The 18,042-nt window shown below is 45.4% G+C and overlaps 1 protein-coding gene across 1 annotated transcript in view; it reads right to left on the bottom strand.

Moving 5' to 3' along the window:
- Positions 1-2,838: 2,838 nt before the first annotated feature.
- The window catches only part of LOC103188898 (netrin-4), an 18,020-nt gene continuing 2,816 nt past the window's right edge, over positions 2,839-18,042 (bottom strand). The window contains exons 3-10 of the mRNA XM_007909067.2: positions 12,282-12,557; positions 10,880-11,009; positions 9,678-9,866; positions 6,098-6,311; positions 5,129-5,253; positions 4,811-4,879; positions 3,736-3,906; positions 2,839-3,501 (exon numbers count right to left, since the gene is read on the bottom strand). Of these exons, the coding sequence (XP_007907258.2) occupies positions 3,365-3,501; positions 3,736-3,906; positions 4,811-4,879; positions 5,129-5,253; positions 6,098-6,311; positions 9,678-9,866; positions 10,880-11,009; positions 12,282-12,557 (1,311 nt within the window). The 3' untranslated portion in view covers positions 2,839-3,364. The remainder of the gene's footprint in view (positions 3,502-3,735; positions 3,907-4,810; positions 4,880-5,128; positions 5,254-6,097; positions 6,312-9,677; positions 9,867-10,879; positions 11,010-12,281; positions 12,558-18,042) is intronic.

Below are 18,042 nucleotides of genomic sequence, written 5' to 3' on the forward strand. Positions count from 1 at the left end.
TCTGATAAACCCTCCCAATAGCTGACTAGTTCAGTGTCACTGATGCCGATTTTCATTTTATCCAAATTATTTTTTTTTTAAATTTGTACTTTTTAACTCAAAGTTACCAAGGAAAAAGATAGAACAAATAGGAAACGGCGTTTCTGAGAAATATAAAATGTTGCCACGTCCATTACATTTCTGTAACGTGGCTATTATGATTGTAACAATAAGGATTTATTTTTAGTTCCTGTATCTGCTGAGCTGCTGTATTTTCAAGGGCTTCCAGTATTTTCATAGTTTCACATTCTGTTGTGAATGAGGAATAAAAGTCAAGGACAACATTTCTAGCCCTGCAGAAAACTGTTACAGTAATTTCCCCTTCACTGAACCATTCAAGGCATTCAGATTCCTGTATTTTTTCAATTAAATGAACATTTAAATGAGTCCGTAGCTCAGTGTTTAGAGCACTCGCAAGCGAGAGGACCTGGGTTCGATTCCTGGACAGGGCGAACCTTAGGCAAGTTTCCTTACTCCGGTTGTTAGTCGATTAATTGCAGGATTGCTTTTCCAGGGATAATAATCCCTTCACAAAAATATTTTTAAAAAATAGATTAATAATTTGATCACTCAATCCATGAATGTTTGTGGGACGCTGCTGTGCGCAATTGACTGCCGCGTTTCGCCCACAAAATATGGTCAACACTTGAAAAGTTTTATTTGACAAAAGGAAAACTGGTTCTTTTCAAATACATACTCTCCCTTGTGCAGTCAGGAATCTGGCATTTCCTCGCTAGCTCAAGGGAGTTCTGCATTCCACACGTAAAATGGAATTTCACATTGAAAATGGTGCATTCCATAGAATTATATTAATTGCAGCGTAGAAAGACACCATTCAGCCCATCAGACTTGCCTGGCAGGAGTTCGTTCCAGTGAAGTTAACCACTTGAATATATTTGAAGAGGAACAATAATAATAATTTGGTCACTCAATCCACGGCTGTTTGTGGGGACGCTGCTGTTCTGTGCTCTGCTGCAGTGTTTCACCCACAAAATACACAGTCACTACACTTCACAGGATATTCTGCGAAGCGCTTTGAGACGTGTTAACGAAGGCGCAAAAATCAAATGCCAGGATATTATATCTTTCTAAATCGAATAAAAGAGGTATAAAAGAGGCATGAGAGACCCACACATTTTGACTTTATTTGGTTAAGATATTCTGCTTTTGTTTTGTACATTTGCCAGTTCAGAAATCGTATTTACAGAGTGAGGTGCAAATAAATTCCAGACTCAAAACAAAACATAACACCCTGTTTTTCAGACCATAATACCCAATATTGACAATGATCATTATTATTGTTGTGGCAGCAGTATGGATAAAAGAGAAGATACAAAGCACACGGAAAGCTAATGCCTTTCTTTTCAGCATTAAATAACTTAAGTACAGTAATACTCTGTCTAACCATAGTGTGTATTTTAGTCGCCGTATCAACCTGTCCGCTCCCTCCGCTCAGCGGGCTCCAGTTTGCACCATGTCCCGTTCCCCCCGGCCTGCCCCACATCAGCAGTCAGGCTTTCAGCCTCTCTGCCCCCACAATGTGGAACTCCATCCCACAGTCCCTCTGCCTCCCTCCCTCCCTCCCTCCCTCCCTCCCTCGCCTCCTTCAAGGTCCATCTCAAGACCCTCCTCTTCGACCGCGCCTTCGATCACCATCCTATCCCACCCTCCCCACCCTCCACCCCTTCCTGATCCCAACCCCCAGCTCAGGTCCACATCCCTAACTGTCCAGCGCCTTGGGACGTCCTCTTGACGCGAAAGGCTCTGTGTAAATGTCACTTGTTGTTGTTTTACTGAATCAATTGTATTCTATCCTCCTCATTTACCACAGCGAGAAAAAAAAATCTGGATCTAAATGAATAAAAGGGTTAAAATGAATAAAACCGAGAGAGGATGCATCTATAGTACATGTGCACCGCTTTTATGATGTAAATTAAAAAGTAAAAATAATGCCAATTTTTTTTGCGAATCCATAGGACCGCTAAGTGCATATGTGTCTCTTTATATTTTCTTTAAAAAAAACAAGTCTATGCATCATATTATGTAACACTGTAATTTTCCCTTTTCTTTCATGTCCAGTGCATGTTATGTCTTTCATTCATTTGTACATCATTAATGTTAGGCACTGACTACTGTCATATATGTACATCCACAAAATACACAGTCACTACACTTTACAGTATATCCTGTGATGCGCTTTGAGACGTCTTGAAGACATGATAAGGAGCTATTATTATCCATAATTTAAAAACACACACACAAACACACACATACACACACAAAATGGGGCATTCCATAGTCTGTTCAGAACACTTGGGCCACAAAAGATGTCTTTCATGATTAAAAAGGCCTGGTTTTGGACAGTCAGAAAAGTTTCTTATTCAAGCGCTTAAAGATCTAACCAGTTTGGTTTATTCTTGGTCAGTCTTTGCTGTCAGTATAACAGAAGCCTGTCAGCAATTACTTGATCGAAACCAGCCCTATATATTGGGTTCAATGCCTTCTTTGAAATGATTTGCTCGAGTGAGGAGTGGGGGGGAGGAGAGTTACACAAAGCTTTCAATTTTGAGTCCAAATTTTGGTTTTCATTAGCCGGGTGTCTGACACATCCAGAAACCCATCACCGTTGCTTAAGAGTCTCCAAACCAAGCTGAGATTTCCATCCATCCCACCTATATGTGGCAATTCCAGATACTGTTGGAATGGAATGCGTTCTCTCTCTCTCTCTCTCTCCCTGGAGGGACTCATCCTGTTTACCTAATTCCGGAGAGTATTAGGCGCAGGTTGGCAAGAGCCAAGGCTTGGGAGGAGCCCAGAGTGTGCGTTGGGGTAACTGCTGGAGTCTAACTGCTGTGTAAAGTCCCTCTGAGTACTTCTGAACTAAAGGCCATTTCATTGATCTCATTGCTATGAGGGAGATTCAACTAGATCTTCCAAGGACCTCAATATCGGAAAGTTTTTTTAATGGAAAGTGACTGGTAATATCTACCTGCCTGTGACACCCAAAATCATCAGGTAGTAAAGTGCATTAAGTAGAAAGAAGGCAGATTTTTTAGTTTTTGAAAGAAAAGAATTTAAGGCCAACTTTAGTTTGGAAACAACACAAGGGTTTCAGCGCCTTGGGACATCCTCCCAACATGAAAGGCGCTGATTTTGTGCGCTGATGTTGTTTAGGTGCTGTTTTTTAGGTGTGCAATCATGTGTTTTGGGGCTTTACTAGGATAACCCTTAACTAGGTTTCTGTTCACTTTCTTAATGTTTCCTGATGACGGAGCCCTGCTCAGCACATAGGGAATCAGTGCCCTTGTATATAAAATACCAGCTGTTACTGACAGTCTGTTTTCAGGATGTGTATCACTCTCCGGCCCAGATCCGCTTTCCAAGGCTGGACAAAGCTCTTCATGTTGACGACCAGGCGCCCGCTTCGTACGTCTTCATGTCCTGCCACCAGGTACTCCATCGCTGCCGGGACCCAGGAGAAAACAGATATAATATAATATAGATAATCCTTGCATAATTCACTTTACAGCTTATTCTGTGAAACGCTTTTGAGACGTCTCAACGACATGAGAATAACAACAATAATAATCCTGGCATTTGATGTAGCGCCTTATCACGTGTTCGAGACATCCCAAAGCGAGAATCCCACACTTAGCTCTCGGCCTTTGCAAGGACAATGTCCAAAGTGAGTCTCACCAGGATTGAGGACTGGACATGTACAGCCTCTGTTTGTCCAGGATTCGGGAAAGAGAACTCGCTTCCCCCGACGGATCTTCAACTTGGTCAATTTCAACACCTTCTTGATCTTTACGTTGACCTCTGCGTGTGAGCCTCTGTCGTGGGCCGAGAGAATCCTCACCTTCAGCACTGCAACCACGAGAGGTTACACAATCAATCAACGAACCAATCAATCAAGCAATCAATCAAAATAATCCTTGCATTTGATATAACGCCTTGTCAAGTCATCGAGACGTCTCAAAGCGCTTCCTTCCCCATCTTCAGAATTTGCCTAAAGACCTTCCTCTCCCTCCCTCCCTCCCTCGACACTCGAGGCCACACCGACTCTTGTGATTATGTGATCTCCTTGTGTATCATTAATAAGGAAGGATGGAGAAGAATCTGAATTGTAAACTGTTTTTAAGTCCTTTTTGTTCCTCCAGGGACATAAAACAAAGGCATTCATTATCTGTGACTTGTGATGATCGCTTGAAGCTAATTAAATAATAATAATAATAATCCTTGCATTTGATATAGCGCTTTTCACATCTTCTCGACATCTCAAAGCGCTTCACAGAATAGATTGTAAAGTGAATTGACTGTATATTTGTGGGCGAAATGAGGCAGCCGATTGCACACAGCAGTGTCCCACAGACAGTCGTGAGTTGAAGTGACCAATTTTATTATTTTTTTCTTGAGGGATTATCATCAGGCGTATGGAGTAAGGTTTCACCTGCCGGGAATCAAACCCAGGTCTCTCGCTTACAAAGCGAGTGCTCTAATCACTGAGCTACAGGACTCCATAAATATATCTGAGAATCCTCACCTTCAGCACTGCAACCACGAAAGGTAAATAAATATATCTGCTTATCATATTCCAGTCAAGTGTATGTAATGAAGCTTTATTCATTCCACTAATTACACTCATTTCAGGGAAGGCACAGCAAGTGTAATTACTGAGCTCGGCTTTCACCACCAATATAAACAGTGCAATTCTTATGTTCTTATCACTTAAGAGTTCAGTTTGCATTGAATCTCCGTTTGTTGGGCTTACCGTATGTGTACTTCATGTTACAGAACACTTTGGGATTTCCTAAGACTTGATCTCTGCACTCACACTTTCCTGAAAAAGAATAATTAACATATGTCTTTATAATAATAATTACCCCAGAAAAGGATCCTTCGTGAAAGCCTCTATGCAAACATAATTTGTTGTTGTTGTTGATCCTCCAATGGACTAACAAGAGGTTCCCACTTCTGCTGGTAAACAGAGGCGTGCGTGTGGAGTAAGGAAACTCGCCTAAGGTTTCAATTATGCGAGACGTTCAGTGCTGTAGCAGATAAGACTCATTTTCCACGAATCTGTTCTCACCTGAATGTCTAAGAGCAGAGAAGCCTTGCTCATCCTCCCAGCTCCACGCGGCTTCACTCTCATTCCACGTGGAGTAAAGGTCAGGAATCTGCCCTTGGCCCGGGTACCACTCGATATCACCATTGCTGCCGGGTTGAACGCACAGGGAAAGTGATGCATCTTTTAAACAAGTTCCGTAAATTCACACAAGTCCGTGCATTTGATACTTTTTTCATTGTATAATATGATAACACTAATCCTTGCAGTGGCTGTCAGGCCTTGTGACGTCCTCCCGACGTGAATGGTGCTATACAGATGTAATTTGTAATTTATCACGTCAGGGAAACATCTCGAAGCCCTAAATGACCAATTAGTCTTTTTTTAAAAAAATTGTAGCGATTATCAGCACCGGAAAAGTAATCCGCCAATCGATTAACAACCGAGTTCCTGCTGACTGCTGGTAAACAGAAGTGTGTGGAGTAAGGCTTCTGCCTAAGGTTTCGCCCCACCCGGGAATCAAACCCGGGTCCTCTCGCGTGTGAGGCAATAAATAAATAATAAGGTCACTCAACCCACTGTGTGTGGGACGCTGCTGTGCGCAATTGGCTGCTGCGTTTTGCCCACAAAAATACACAGTCACTCCACTTTACAGTATATTCTGTGAAGCACTTTGAGACGTCTCGAAGATGTGATGAGGCGCTATATCAAATGCAAGGATTATTATATAACTAAGCACACACTTGATGGATACGCTGTTAAGAGTAAATTAACAATTAACGAAAGGGAAGTACAAAAGGACATTGCAAGTGGGACAAAGTGTGTGGGTTACAGCGGTGCAGCAACGAGAGTTCGGAGTGACGAATAAGGAAGCTTCAAACACACCCTTGATTTGGATCCAGTAATATTACAACACTCACTCAGTCCCTCACTCACTCCCTCCCTCCCTCCCTTCCTCGCTCGCTCGCTCACTCACTCACTTCACTCACTCACCTGTTGATGCAATCCCCAGTGAAGGGATCACAGCTCCCAGCACAGGCACACGGCCGACAGCCATACTGCCCAAACCCCCAGTAACCCACCATACACTGGTCACAGTAAGGGCCTGCCACCCCGGGCTTACACACACAGTCACCGTGACTGGGCTCACACCATGGGGATCGCCTGACAAGGAAGCTGGACGAACCCACAGCGTGGCAGGAACAGGCTAAAAGCAAGCAAAATCAATCAATCAATCAATCAATCAATCAATCAATCAATCAATCAATCAAGCAGTTTTAATAATATAATAATAATAATCCTTCATTTGACACAGCGCCTCATCACATCTTCGAGACGTCTCAAAGCGCTTCACAGAACATACTGTAAAGTGTAGTGACTGTGTATTCTGTGGGTGTAACCCAGCAGCCAATTGCGCACAGCACTGTCCCACAAACAGTCATGGATTGAGTGACCAAATTATTATTTTTGAAGGGATTATTACTCCCGGAAAGTGATCCACCAATCGACTAACATCCGGGTTCCACTTACTGCTGTTAAACAGAGACATGTGGAGTAAGGAAACTTGCCCTAAAGTTTTGCCCTGCTCGGAAATCGAACCCAGGTCCACTCACTTGCGAGGCGAGGGCTCTAACACTGAGCTACAGGACTCCACGATAACACAATTGCTTTACAATTTACAGCTTGACATGACAACATAGGCTGTGAGTTTACTCCATCATTTATCACAAACACAAACCCTTCAAAAACTATTGTTTGTTAAAATATCCCAATCTGGAACCCTCCCAAGGGTAGTGTTGGCTATATGGGTGCTGTGAATCTCTGACAGAAGAGCCCTCTGTTCACTAAACCAGAGATCTGAACCAGTGCCAAACCTGGGCGCTACTTGTTTGCATTCCCACACCTTCTCTGTGTAACCCTATATGACTGTACTGCCATACACTGCCTGTGTGTGTATGACCTCAAGCACATCACTCCATCAATGTCAGGCTGCATATCAAACACAAACTGTTTGTCTCCCATAACATCATTGCTGCTGTATTGTGAGAAGGGAAACAGCAGGTACTGTGGCTTATCATTCATCCCCTGACCTGCCCCCCAATCAGCAAACTCTCAGCAATTCAGCCATATGTTTTTTGGAAGGGATTATTGCCATATGTTTTTTGGAAGGGATTATTGCCCCCAGAAAACGATCCGCCAATCGACCAACAAGCAGGTTCCTACTTACTGCTGGGGAAACAGGGGGAGTGGGATATTTTAATAGACAATGGTTTTTCAGAGGGTTGTGTTTGTGATAAATGATGGAGTAAACTCACAGCCTGTGCTTTCAAGGAAACTTGCCCAATGTTTCATCCCACCCGGGAATCAAAACCAGGTCCTCTCGCTTGCGAGGCGAGTGATTTAACCACTGAGCTACAGGACTTTACCTGGTTTCAAAGACCAAACCACGTGGGAAGCATTGCCTTCATGCTCGTCTCTGCCTACTCTACGCTGCACCATATTGACACACCACCCACCACCTAACCACACAGTGATTACATTCCTTATCATCTCTGAAAGGCTAGTGATTCAGCACAACAAAGGCCGGCTTCCTGGCTCCAACATGCCATTTGGAGCAATTTCAAAGATCGGTTTTGAAATTCGTGGCATTTTGACAGTAACAAGTTCCCACTGGATCAGACAGCCTGGGAATGTCATTCTCTCTTAGTGGAGTCCTGTAGCTCAGTGGTTAGAGCACTCGCCTCGCAAGCGAGAGGACCTGGATTCGATTCACGGGCAGAGTGAAACCTTAGGCAAGTTGCCTTGCTCCACACACCTCTGTTTACCAGCAGTGAGTAGCAACCTGGTTGTTAGTCAATTGATGGATCGCGTTTCCTCTGGCAATAGTCCCTTCAAAAATAATACTTTGGATAGGCACTCAATCCATGACTGTTTGTGGGACGCTGCTGTGTGCATTTGGCTGCTGCGTTTTGCCCACAAATATACAGTCAATTCACGTTACAGTGTATCCTGTGAAGCTCTTTGAGATGTCTCGAAGATGTGATGAGTCGCTACATCAAATTCAAGGATTATTATTATTAACGCATGTTTGTGTGCGCTGACTGGAACTTTAACAGCATCACATTTGCTCCAACAATCCACTAACCTACAGGACTCCACAAATTTACTCTCCAATTTACGCTCAGAAGAATTTCACCCCAACAACTCTAAATTGGTCGAAGTTCTCAGATCAAGGTCCGAATGGGGCAGGTGCCAAGCTGAACACTGGCAGCGATTGTTAGTTTGCATTGTTTGGTCTCCAAAAAGAGCACGGTATTCAGCAGAGTTACTGCGTGAATCCACAGTTTGACACAATAAATACGGTGCAAGGCAGCCCCATGGAGCTCGGTCCCACTCCCGACAAAGCATCATTGCTGCTCTTTATTATGCAGAGTCACAATTTGTAAGAACATTCTGTGCTGCCGTCACTGTGCTCACGGCCAGGAAGTGGAAACAACTTGAATTTATACAGAGCCTTTCATGTCATAAAGTGTTTGGCATCAGGCGGAAGAGCAGAAGATATGGGGATGGATAGGGGTGGGAGAACATAAAAACATGAGAATTTGCTGGAAAAAGCAGACCATCCAGTTCGCCTTCCACCATCCTGGCAGTCACATGAGATGTCGTGTCCCAGACTATATACTGTATCCCGCAGGTACTATTTCCTAACAGAAATCTATCTCATTTGTTCTTGAAAGAATTGACACATTCTGCTTCCACCATCTGTCTCCCTAGGGAACCTGTTCCATACATTTCCTTTAACGTTTGAGACATTCTAGAAATGTGGAAGGTTCTATATAAATCAATAATCCATCCCTCGAAAAAAATAAAATTCATAATTTGGTCACTCAATCCACGATTGTTTGGGTAGGGTGTGAAGGGATTTGAAGACGAGTGAGAGGGTCTTGAAATAGATCTGTTCTGAGACAGGGAGCCAGTGGGGGCTGGGGTGATGGGGTACAGGGGTTAGTGTGTGTGATAGGGAGCCAGTGGGGGCTGGGGAGGGCTGGGGTGATGGGGTACAGGGTTTAGTGTGTGATAGGGAGCCAGTGGGGGCTGGGGAGGGCTGGGGTGATGGGGTACAGGGGTTAGTGTGTGTGATAGGGAGCCAGTGGGGGCTGGGGAGGGCTGGGGTGATGGGGTACAGGGTTTAGTGGTGTGATAGGGAGCCAGTGGGGGCTGGGGAGGGCTGGGGTGATGGGGTACAGGGTTAGTGTGTGTGATAGGGAGCCAGTGGGGGCTGGCGAGGGCTGGGGTGATGGGGTACAGGGTTTAGTGTGTGATAGGGAGCCAGTGGGGGCTGGGGAGGGCTGGGGTGATGGGGTACAGGGTTTAGTGTGTGTGATAGGGAGCCAGTGGGGGGCTGGGGGAGGGCTGGGGGTGATGGGGTACAGGGTTTAGTGTGTGATAGGGAGCCAGTGGGGGGCTGGGGAGGGCTGGGGTGATGGGGGATGGAGTTTAGAGCAGGTGAGGATAAACAAAACATCACTGACATATTTGTGCAAACACTTGAATAATAATAAGAGCAGCTTACGTTTGCAGACATCCGGGGCAGAGACATGGCTTCTGAGGTCCCTGTAGAATCCGGGTTGGCACCGGTGGCAATGCTGCCCCTCTGTGTTGTGTTTGCAGTCGTCACACACCCCTCCACTGTGATTGCCTGATGCCAGCCACACACCGAGGTCAAAGTGGCAGCTCTCGGCGTGATCATTGCACAAACATTCTGCCGTCAAACAGATCACAATCAAAATCCCACTACAGGGAGTAACAACCACAGATAATAACAATAATAATAATCCTGGCATTTGGTATAGAGCCTTATCGTGTCTTCGAGACGTCTCAAAGCTCTTCACAGCATATACTATAAAGTGGATCAACTATATTCTGTGGGCGAAACGCGGCAGCCAATTATGCTCAGCAGCGTCCCACAAACAGTCGTGGATAGAAATAATAATAATAATCCTCACATTTGATACAGTGCCTTATCACATCGTTGAGACGTCTCAAAACTCTTCACAGAATATACTGTAAAGTGTAGTGACTGTGTACTTTGTGGGTGAAACAAGATTGAAATTGGCCACTGAAGTGTCTAAATGCTGCCAAACTAAGAGAACATCATCCAGCAGGTTCCAGATGAACACGAGAGAAACTCAGATCAACTCAGACGGCAGAGACTCTAACAGCTGAGCCATGTGGGGCTGACCTCAGTGTGTGTAACATTGACAGACACTCAGTTATTATATTTGCCCGTCAGCAGCTGGACAAACATGAGGAGAGCTGGTGTTTAAACATGGAGCCAGTGATGACGTGAAGCCTGCTCACACCGAGCTGTTTAACAGGCAGGTGTCTGGAGGACACTATTGGTTATAGGAACTATTTGACTATAGGAACCTGGTTGTTAGTCAATTGGCCATAAAAAAAACTATATTTTGTGGGCGAAACACAGCAGCCGATTGCACAGAGCAGTGTCCCCCAAACAGTCGTGGATTGAGTGACAAAATTATTATACTTTTTTTAAAAAATAGAAGAGATTATTACCCCCGGAAAGCGATCGGCCAACTGACTAACAATTGGGTTCCTACTGACTGCTGGTAAACAGAGGAGTGGAGTAAGGAAACTTGCCTAAGGCTTTGTCCTGCCCGGGAATCGATCCCGGGTCCTCTCGCCTGCGAGGCGAGTGCTCTAACCACTGAGCTACAGGACTCCACAAATACAAGTTGTTGTTGTTGTACTTACTTTGGCATTCTCTCGGGGCTCCACTCTTCCCATCTGCTGCCTGCCAGGGCTGGTCGTTGTACAGAGGAGAGCAGCGGTCACAGTGTTCGCCCTCTGTGTTGTGACGGCAGATACACTTGCCATGAACCTGCTGAAGATCAATGAAGAGCTCAGTCAACCTCCCGGGGCAGATAGACAATAGGAGACGGAGTCTGTGCTGATGTGCACCAACACGATGGCCCCTTCTGTGCAGATCATTGCAATCTAATAAACAACAATAATAATAATCCTGGCATTCGATACAGCGCCTGAGCACGTCATCGAGACATCTCAAAGCACTTCACAGGATACACTAAAGTGTAGTGACTGTGTATTTTCTGGGTGAAATGCAGCAGCCAATTGCGCACAGCAGCGTCCCACAAACAGTCGTGGGTTGAGTGACCAAATTATCTTAATTTATTTAGTTGTGTATTTGGAAGGGATTATCACTCCTGGAAAGCGATTCGCCAATCGACTAACAACTAACAATCGGGTTCCTACTCATTGTGGTAAACAGAGGTGTGTGGAGTAAGGAAACTTGTCCAATGTTCCGTCGTGTCCGGGAATCAAACCCGGGCCCCTCGCTTGGGAGGTGAGTGCTCTAACCACTGAGTTACAGGGGCACTTAAAAACATTTTAATTGCCTTAAAAGACACATTCCACCCTTTAAAGAAAATGTAAATGTTTTTAATGTTGTTTGTTTTGAAGTAGTCAATGGTATTTTAATAAACAATTGTGATAAACAATTTCACAATTATCAAAGCAATCTTCACCAACCAAAGCAATCAATGATTTCCTGTGGTTTTGAATGTTCTGTTTACATGAAGTGCAAAGTACAGAGCCATAATTTAATAACATTCAGATACTGACGGAAGGTTCTGTCTGATTCCTGCAAACTGAGACACAGGGAATTATTGACACTGGTTTTCGATACACAGAGATATAGGTGACCGGATGAGTCAAATGGCCTCGCTCCGCCCTACCTCTGTGACCTGCTGACTCCATATAGATCCGTCCGCGCTCTCTGCGCAGTGGGCTCCAGCCCGAGCGAGTGGGGGTAAAGCAACAATACATGAGTGTTTCCCCCACCATCGGCAGTCGGGATTCAGCATCTCTGCCCCCACCCTCTGGAACTCTATCCCGCAGTCCCTTCACCTGGCGCCCTCTCTCTCGCCTCCTTCAAGTCCCATCTCAATACCCTCCTCTTCCACCTCGCCTTCGGCCACCCTCTGACCCCCACCCTCCCTGCCCTCCACCCCTCCTGACCCCAACTCCCAGCTCGGGGCCCAAAAGAACTCTGACTGCAGTGCCCTGGGCCATCTTGCCGATGTAGAGAGGGCTACACAAGTGTAATTTGTTGTCGTTGTTTACCACAAACACTCACCGCGTTCAGCCTCCGGTCTCTGACCGGCCTGAAGTCAGCTGTAGGGACGCACTGATCCGCGTGGCCATTGCAGAAGCAGCTGCCTTTCACAATAAAGTCATAGATGGCGTAGTGTGCAAAGTGCTGGGGTTTGAGGGCCGGGTTCTTGCTCAGACACGGACAGTCCTGTCGCTTTAACAGCTGAACACGGAGGTTAGTGACCTTCAGCAGGTCCTGAGCTTTCAGGCTGTAGGGATCCTCCAGCTCGGGCCAGGCTGAGAGAGCTCGGAATATAACCTGCAAACACAGCAGCAAGGGCAAGGCTGTCTCAATCTCACACAGTGCTTAATAACGATCTGAATAATAATAATCCATTGTTTTTTCGCAGACCTCTTTCCAACATCATCGACTTTCTATAATAATATAATAATAATTATAATAATATAATAATAATATAATAATAATAACAATCCTCGCATTTGATATAATGACGTATCACGTCTTCGAGACGTCGCAAAGCACTTCACACAATATACTGTAGAGTGTAGTGACTGTGTTTTGTGGCTGAAACGCGGCAGCCAATTGTGCACAGCAGTGTCCTTGTGGATTGAGTGACCGGACTATTACCTGTGTTGTAAAGGGGTAGGATTGTGCAGCAAGTCTGTGGAAGCAACAATGTGATTCCTTTGACAGTCAAAGATTTCCTAACAACGCATTTTCTAATTAAATGTGCCAATGATTTAAGAAAGTAATGCTTTATACACACACTTTGGGTTGTGTTAAAGGTGCTGCGAAATATTCAAACATAATCGTTGATAATAATAATCATAATCATTGCATTTGATATAGCGTCTTATCACATCATTGTGATGTAATGAAGCTCTTCACAGAATGTACTGTAAAGTGAATTGACTGTTTATTTTGTGGGCGAAACGTGAAGGGTCTAAAATTGTGTAATAACAGGGAGCAGAGTATTTTTCCCTCTCTATATAATTTTCTTTCATTGCTGCCTTTCCTGTCTCTAGATTATACCTATTATGGGTTCGCTGTCTCTCTTACGCTTATTCTGATTATCAGTTGAAGAGAACAGTTTCATTTCAAAGTAAGAAACTTTCACTGGCAGAAACGTGCAGTCTAAATAATACAAATGTTTCTACCAATATAGCAGCTGCCAAGTTGGTATTACTGTATAAAACATGTTGCGTTTCTGTGATGGTTTATATGACAATACTTGCAATGTTTCCATATGAAAGCCGTGGCAATGAGGATTTCACATACAAGCCCAGTGATCTTGTATAACACTGTATTATAATATTATTAATAATAATAATCCTTACATTTTTGATACAGCGCCTTATCACATCTTTGAGACGTCTCAAAGCACTTCACAGAATGTACTGTAAAGTGAATTGATTGTCTATTTTGTGGGTGAAATGTGCAGCCAATGGTGCACAGCAGCGCCCCACACACAGTCGTGGATTGAGTGACCACATTTTTTTTTGAGGGGTTATTAACCCCGGAAAGCGATCTGCCAATCCACTAACATACAGTTACAGTTCACGCTGAAACACAATTAAACAAAAGTATTCTGGCGCTGTGACAAATATGAATAAACACAAGAATGTGGAATGCCAAAACTGTGATGGTTGGGATTATGTGTGTGAAGAGTGAGGTGAGGCATCGTCTACCACAACAACTTGCATTTATACGGCACCCCTCACGCAGGATAGCGACCCAGAGGGCTCAAGTCTACAGTACAGTACAGTTGGTTGGGTTTGACAGCTCTCTGACTGACCATATCTTCATACCTTACACTGTGCTTGTGCTATAGACATGACACTTGCTGGAACTCCCTCCCTCTCACCCACTCACCCACCCTCCCTCCCTCTCAATCACCACCCTCCCTCTCACCCACCCTCTCACCCACCCACCCTCTCACCCACCCACCCTCTCACCCACCCACCCCACCCTCTCACCCCACCCACCACCCTCTCACCCACCCACACCCCCCTCTCACCCACCCACACACACCCTCTCACCCACCCACCCTCCCTCTCACCCACCCACACACCCTCCCTCCCTCTCACCCACCCACACACCCCCCTCCCTCTCACCCACCCACACACCCACCCTCCCTCTCACCCACCCACACACCCCCCTCCCTCTCCACCCACCCCCCCCACACCCACACCCCTCTCCTCTCACCCACCCACCCACACACCCACCCTCCCCTCCCTCCCTCTCACCCACCCACTCTCCCTCCCTCACAGCCACCCACACCCCATCCCTCCCTCCCCCTCACCCACCCCCTCCCTCCCTCCCCCTCTCCCACCCTCCCACCCTCCCACTCACCCACCCTCCCTCTCACCCACCCACACACCCTCCCTCACTCACTTTGATGGGCGCTGTGTAAATGTGAGTTGTTGTTGTTATATTCAGTAAATTCCACTTATTATCCGCTTTTCACAGCAAAATGTTCATTTTTAACAATAATAATCCTGGCATTTGATACAGAGCCTCATCACGTCTTCAATAGTTCTCAAAGCGCTTCACAGGACACACTGAAGGATGAATTGACTGGTTATTTTGTGGGTGAAAACATTTTTACTGTGAAAAGCGGATAAACGAATGAGCGGAACACTCAACTACGATAAATGCCAAGTATTTTTCGAAATGTTGTCAAACACCGAAAACAAAACGTATCAATGGGATCAGTGGGATCACCACTGTGCACAGGGCAGGAGATGACATGTCTCAAATTCTTTACAGATTCTTCAATCCCTGATGACCTATACCCCGAAGCAATTTTATTCTTTGATGTGCGTGTGAATCTCAAATAAAATTCTTATGCGTGGCGTATTTCAGAGTTACGTGCAAACTAATGAGCGGTAATTTCGACACGGCTTCAAAATGTGTTGTGCAACTTATCAAAAGAGACAAATACATGTGTTTCTATGTCTGCAGAAATACTGTATACAAGTAAACAGATGATAATAATCCTTACGGTTGATATAGCGCCTTAACACGTCGATCTACGAGACTTCTCAAAGCGCTTTACAGAATATACTGTAAAGTGTAGTGACTGTATTTTGTTAGCGAAACCTGACAGCAGTGTCCCACAAACAGTCGTGGCTTGAGTGACCAAATTGTTATTATTTATTTATTTATTTATTTATTTTTGAAGGGATTATTATCCCTGAACAACGATCCGCCAATCGACTAACAACCGGGTTCCTAGTTACTGCTGGTAAACAGGTGCGTGGAGTGTTGCCCTGCCCGGGAACCAAACCCAGGTCCTCTGGCTTGCGAGGAGAGGGCTCTAACCACAGGACACCACAATGTGAAAGTATTATCATTTTTACTGACACTGTACACATGGTATGTTGTAATGCCTAATCTTTATTAAACCCCTAACCACAGGAAAAGATTGTTACAAATTGTACTGGGATTTGAGTTGAGTTTCAGACTTTATTTCAAGTCAAAGCCAAAGCCCTAACAGCTCGGGTGGTCCTACCCCACCAGTCTGTGGGAAAGCTGCCAGACAGCGCTCCCAATAGCAAACTATGTGGGTTTAGCTGGTTAGACTCCAGCAGTTACCCCAACACACACTCTGGGCTCCCCCACTCTTACCCCAACTAGTCCCCACTCCCCCACTCTTACCCCAACTAGCCCCACTCCCCCACTCTTACCCCAACTAGCCCCACTCCCCCACTCTTACCCCAACTAGCCCACTCCCCCACTCTTACCCCAACTAGCCCCCATTCCCCCCACTCTTACCCCAACTAGCCCCACTCCCCCACTCTCACCCCAACTAGCCCCACTCCCCCACTCTTACCCAACTAGCCCCACTCCCCTGCTCTTACCCCAACTAGTCCCCATTCCCCCCACTCTTACCCCAACTAGCCCCACTCCCCCCACTCTTACCCCAACTAGCCCCACTCCCCCACTCTTACCCCAACTAGCCCCACTCTTACCCCAACTAGCCCCACTCCCCCACTCTTACCCCAACTAGCCCCACTCCCCCACTCTTACCCAACTAGCCCCACTCCCCTGCTCTTACCCCAACTAGTCCCCACTCCCCCCGCTCTTACCCCAACTAGCCCCACTCCCCCACTCTCACCCCAACTAGCCCCACTCCCCCACTCTTACCCCAACTAGCCCACTCCCCCACTCTTACCCCAACTAGCCCCACTCCCCCACTCTTACCCCAACTAGCCCCACTCCCCCACTCTTACCCCAACTAGCCCCCACTCCCCCACTCTTACCCCAACTAGCCCCACTCTTACCCCAACTAGTCCCACTCCCCCTCTCTTACCCCAACTGGTCCTACTCCCCCTCTCTTACCCCATTTCCCTGCATATTTTTAAATACCTATCCGATTGCCTTGTGATAGATGTTATCGAATCTGCTTCCATTGCCCTTTCAGGCAGTGAATTCCAGACTGTAACAACTCTCTGGGTAAAAAAGAATGTCTCCCGGTCTCCCCTGTTATATAAAATGATGTTATCAGGCCACTGTAAATCATCACAGCTTGTTAGAACTGTTCATTGTGATTTAGCCTTGCAGATGTCAAGCTTTATTGCTCAAGTACATATTTGGCAATTAGGGGTGGGGTGGCTTAGTTACCATTTTGCCTCACTTCTGTTGGGTGTTAAAGACTTGTTTGAACTGGGATTTAATACTGCAGATCTGTCACAGAAATGCACACGCGAGAAAGATGTGATTTATAGAACACTTGGAATTCATTACCCATGACTATATCTTAATAATAATAATAATAATAATCCCTGCATTTGATACAGCTCCTTATCATGTCTTGGAATCGCTTCGCAGAATACACTGTAAAGTGTAGAGACTGTATATTTTGTGGGCGAAACACGGCAGCCAATTGCGCACAGCAGCGTCCCACAAACAATCATGGATTAAGTGACCAAATGATTATTTTTTTAAGGGATTATTACCCCAGGAAAAGCGATCCGCCAAATGACTAACAACTGGGTTCCTGTTAAATAAACAGAAGCGTGTGGAGTAAGGAAACTTGCCCAATGTTTTGCTCTGCCCGGGAATCATACCCAGGTCCTCTCGTTTGCGAGGCGAGTGCTCTAACCACTGATCTACAGGACTCTACAATTAGAGACTGTACAGTGACACAGACACCAAAGGTGCTGTTTAATGGAAAATGACCTTTAACTAAATGATTTACAGTAATTGGATGAAGTATTGCAGTGTGACGAACTAATTATTCAGCTTGGGCAGACCGGGATAGCAACTGTCTACAGTCCCAAGTATTTCAGCAGACATGGTGCACAACACAGACCTTTTCTATTGAAGCTTCCCATCGCTCTTGATATTGTTCAGCAATCAAACATTCAGCAGTGCCAGAGTCTGAGTGTCTGCAATCCCAGGCTCTTCCTGTAAAGCTGCCCAACAACAATTCACATATCACAGCAAACTCTGCCTCCCTGTCTCTAAGGACATGTTTAATAATAATAATAATCCTTGCACTTGATATGGCATCTTGTCATTGAGACGTCTCAAAGCGCTTCACAGAATATACTATAAAGTGAATTGACTGTATATTTCGTGGGTGTCAATTAATTGCACACAGCAGCGTCCCACAAACAGTCTCGTATCTTTCCTTCCCATTCTCTTTATTGTGCTCTCCAAACAGGCAGAAAGCAAAAAAAAATTGTTATCTGATCCACGTGGAATGTACATCAACATTAATGTGATCTACTCATGTGTTTCATTGTGGCTTAACCCTGTGATTAGGACTGGAGCA

This window comes from Callorhinchus milii, unplaced genomic scaffold (assembly GCF_018977255.1).
Source record: "Callorhinchus milii isolate IMCB2004 unplaced genomic scaffold, IMCB_Cmil_1.0 Scaffold67, whole genome shotgun sequence".
Classification (NCBI taxonomy): domain Eukaryota; kingdom Metazoa; phylum Chordata; class Chondrichthyes; order Chimaeriformes; family Callorhinchidae; genus Callorhinchus; species Callorhinchus milii.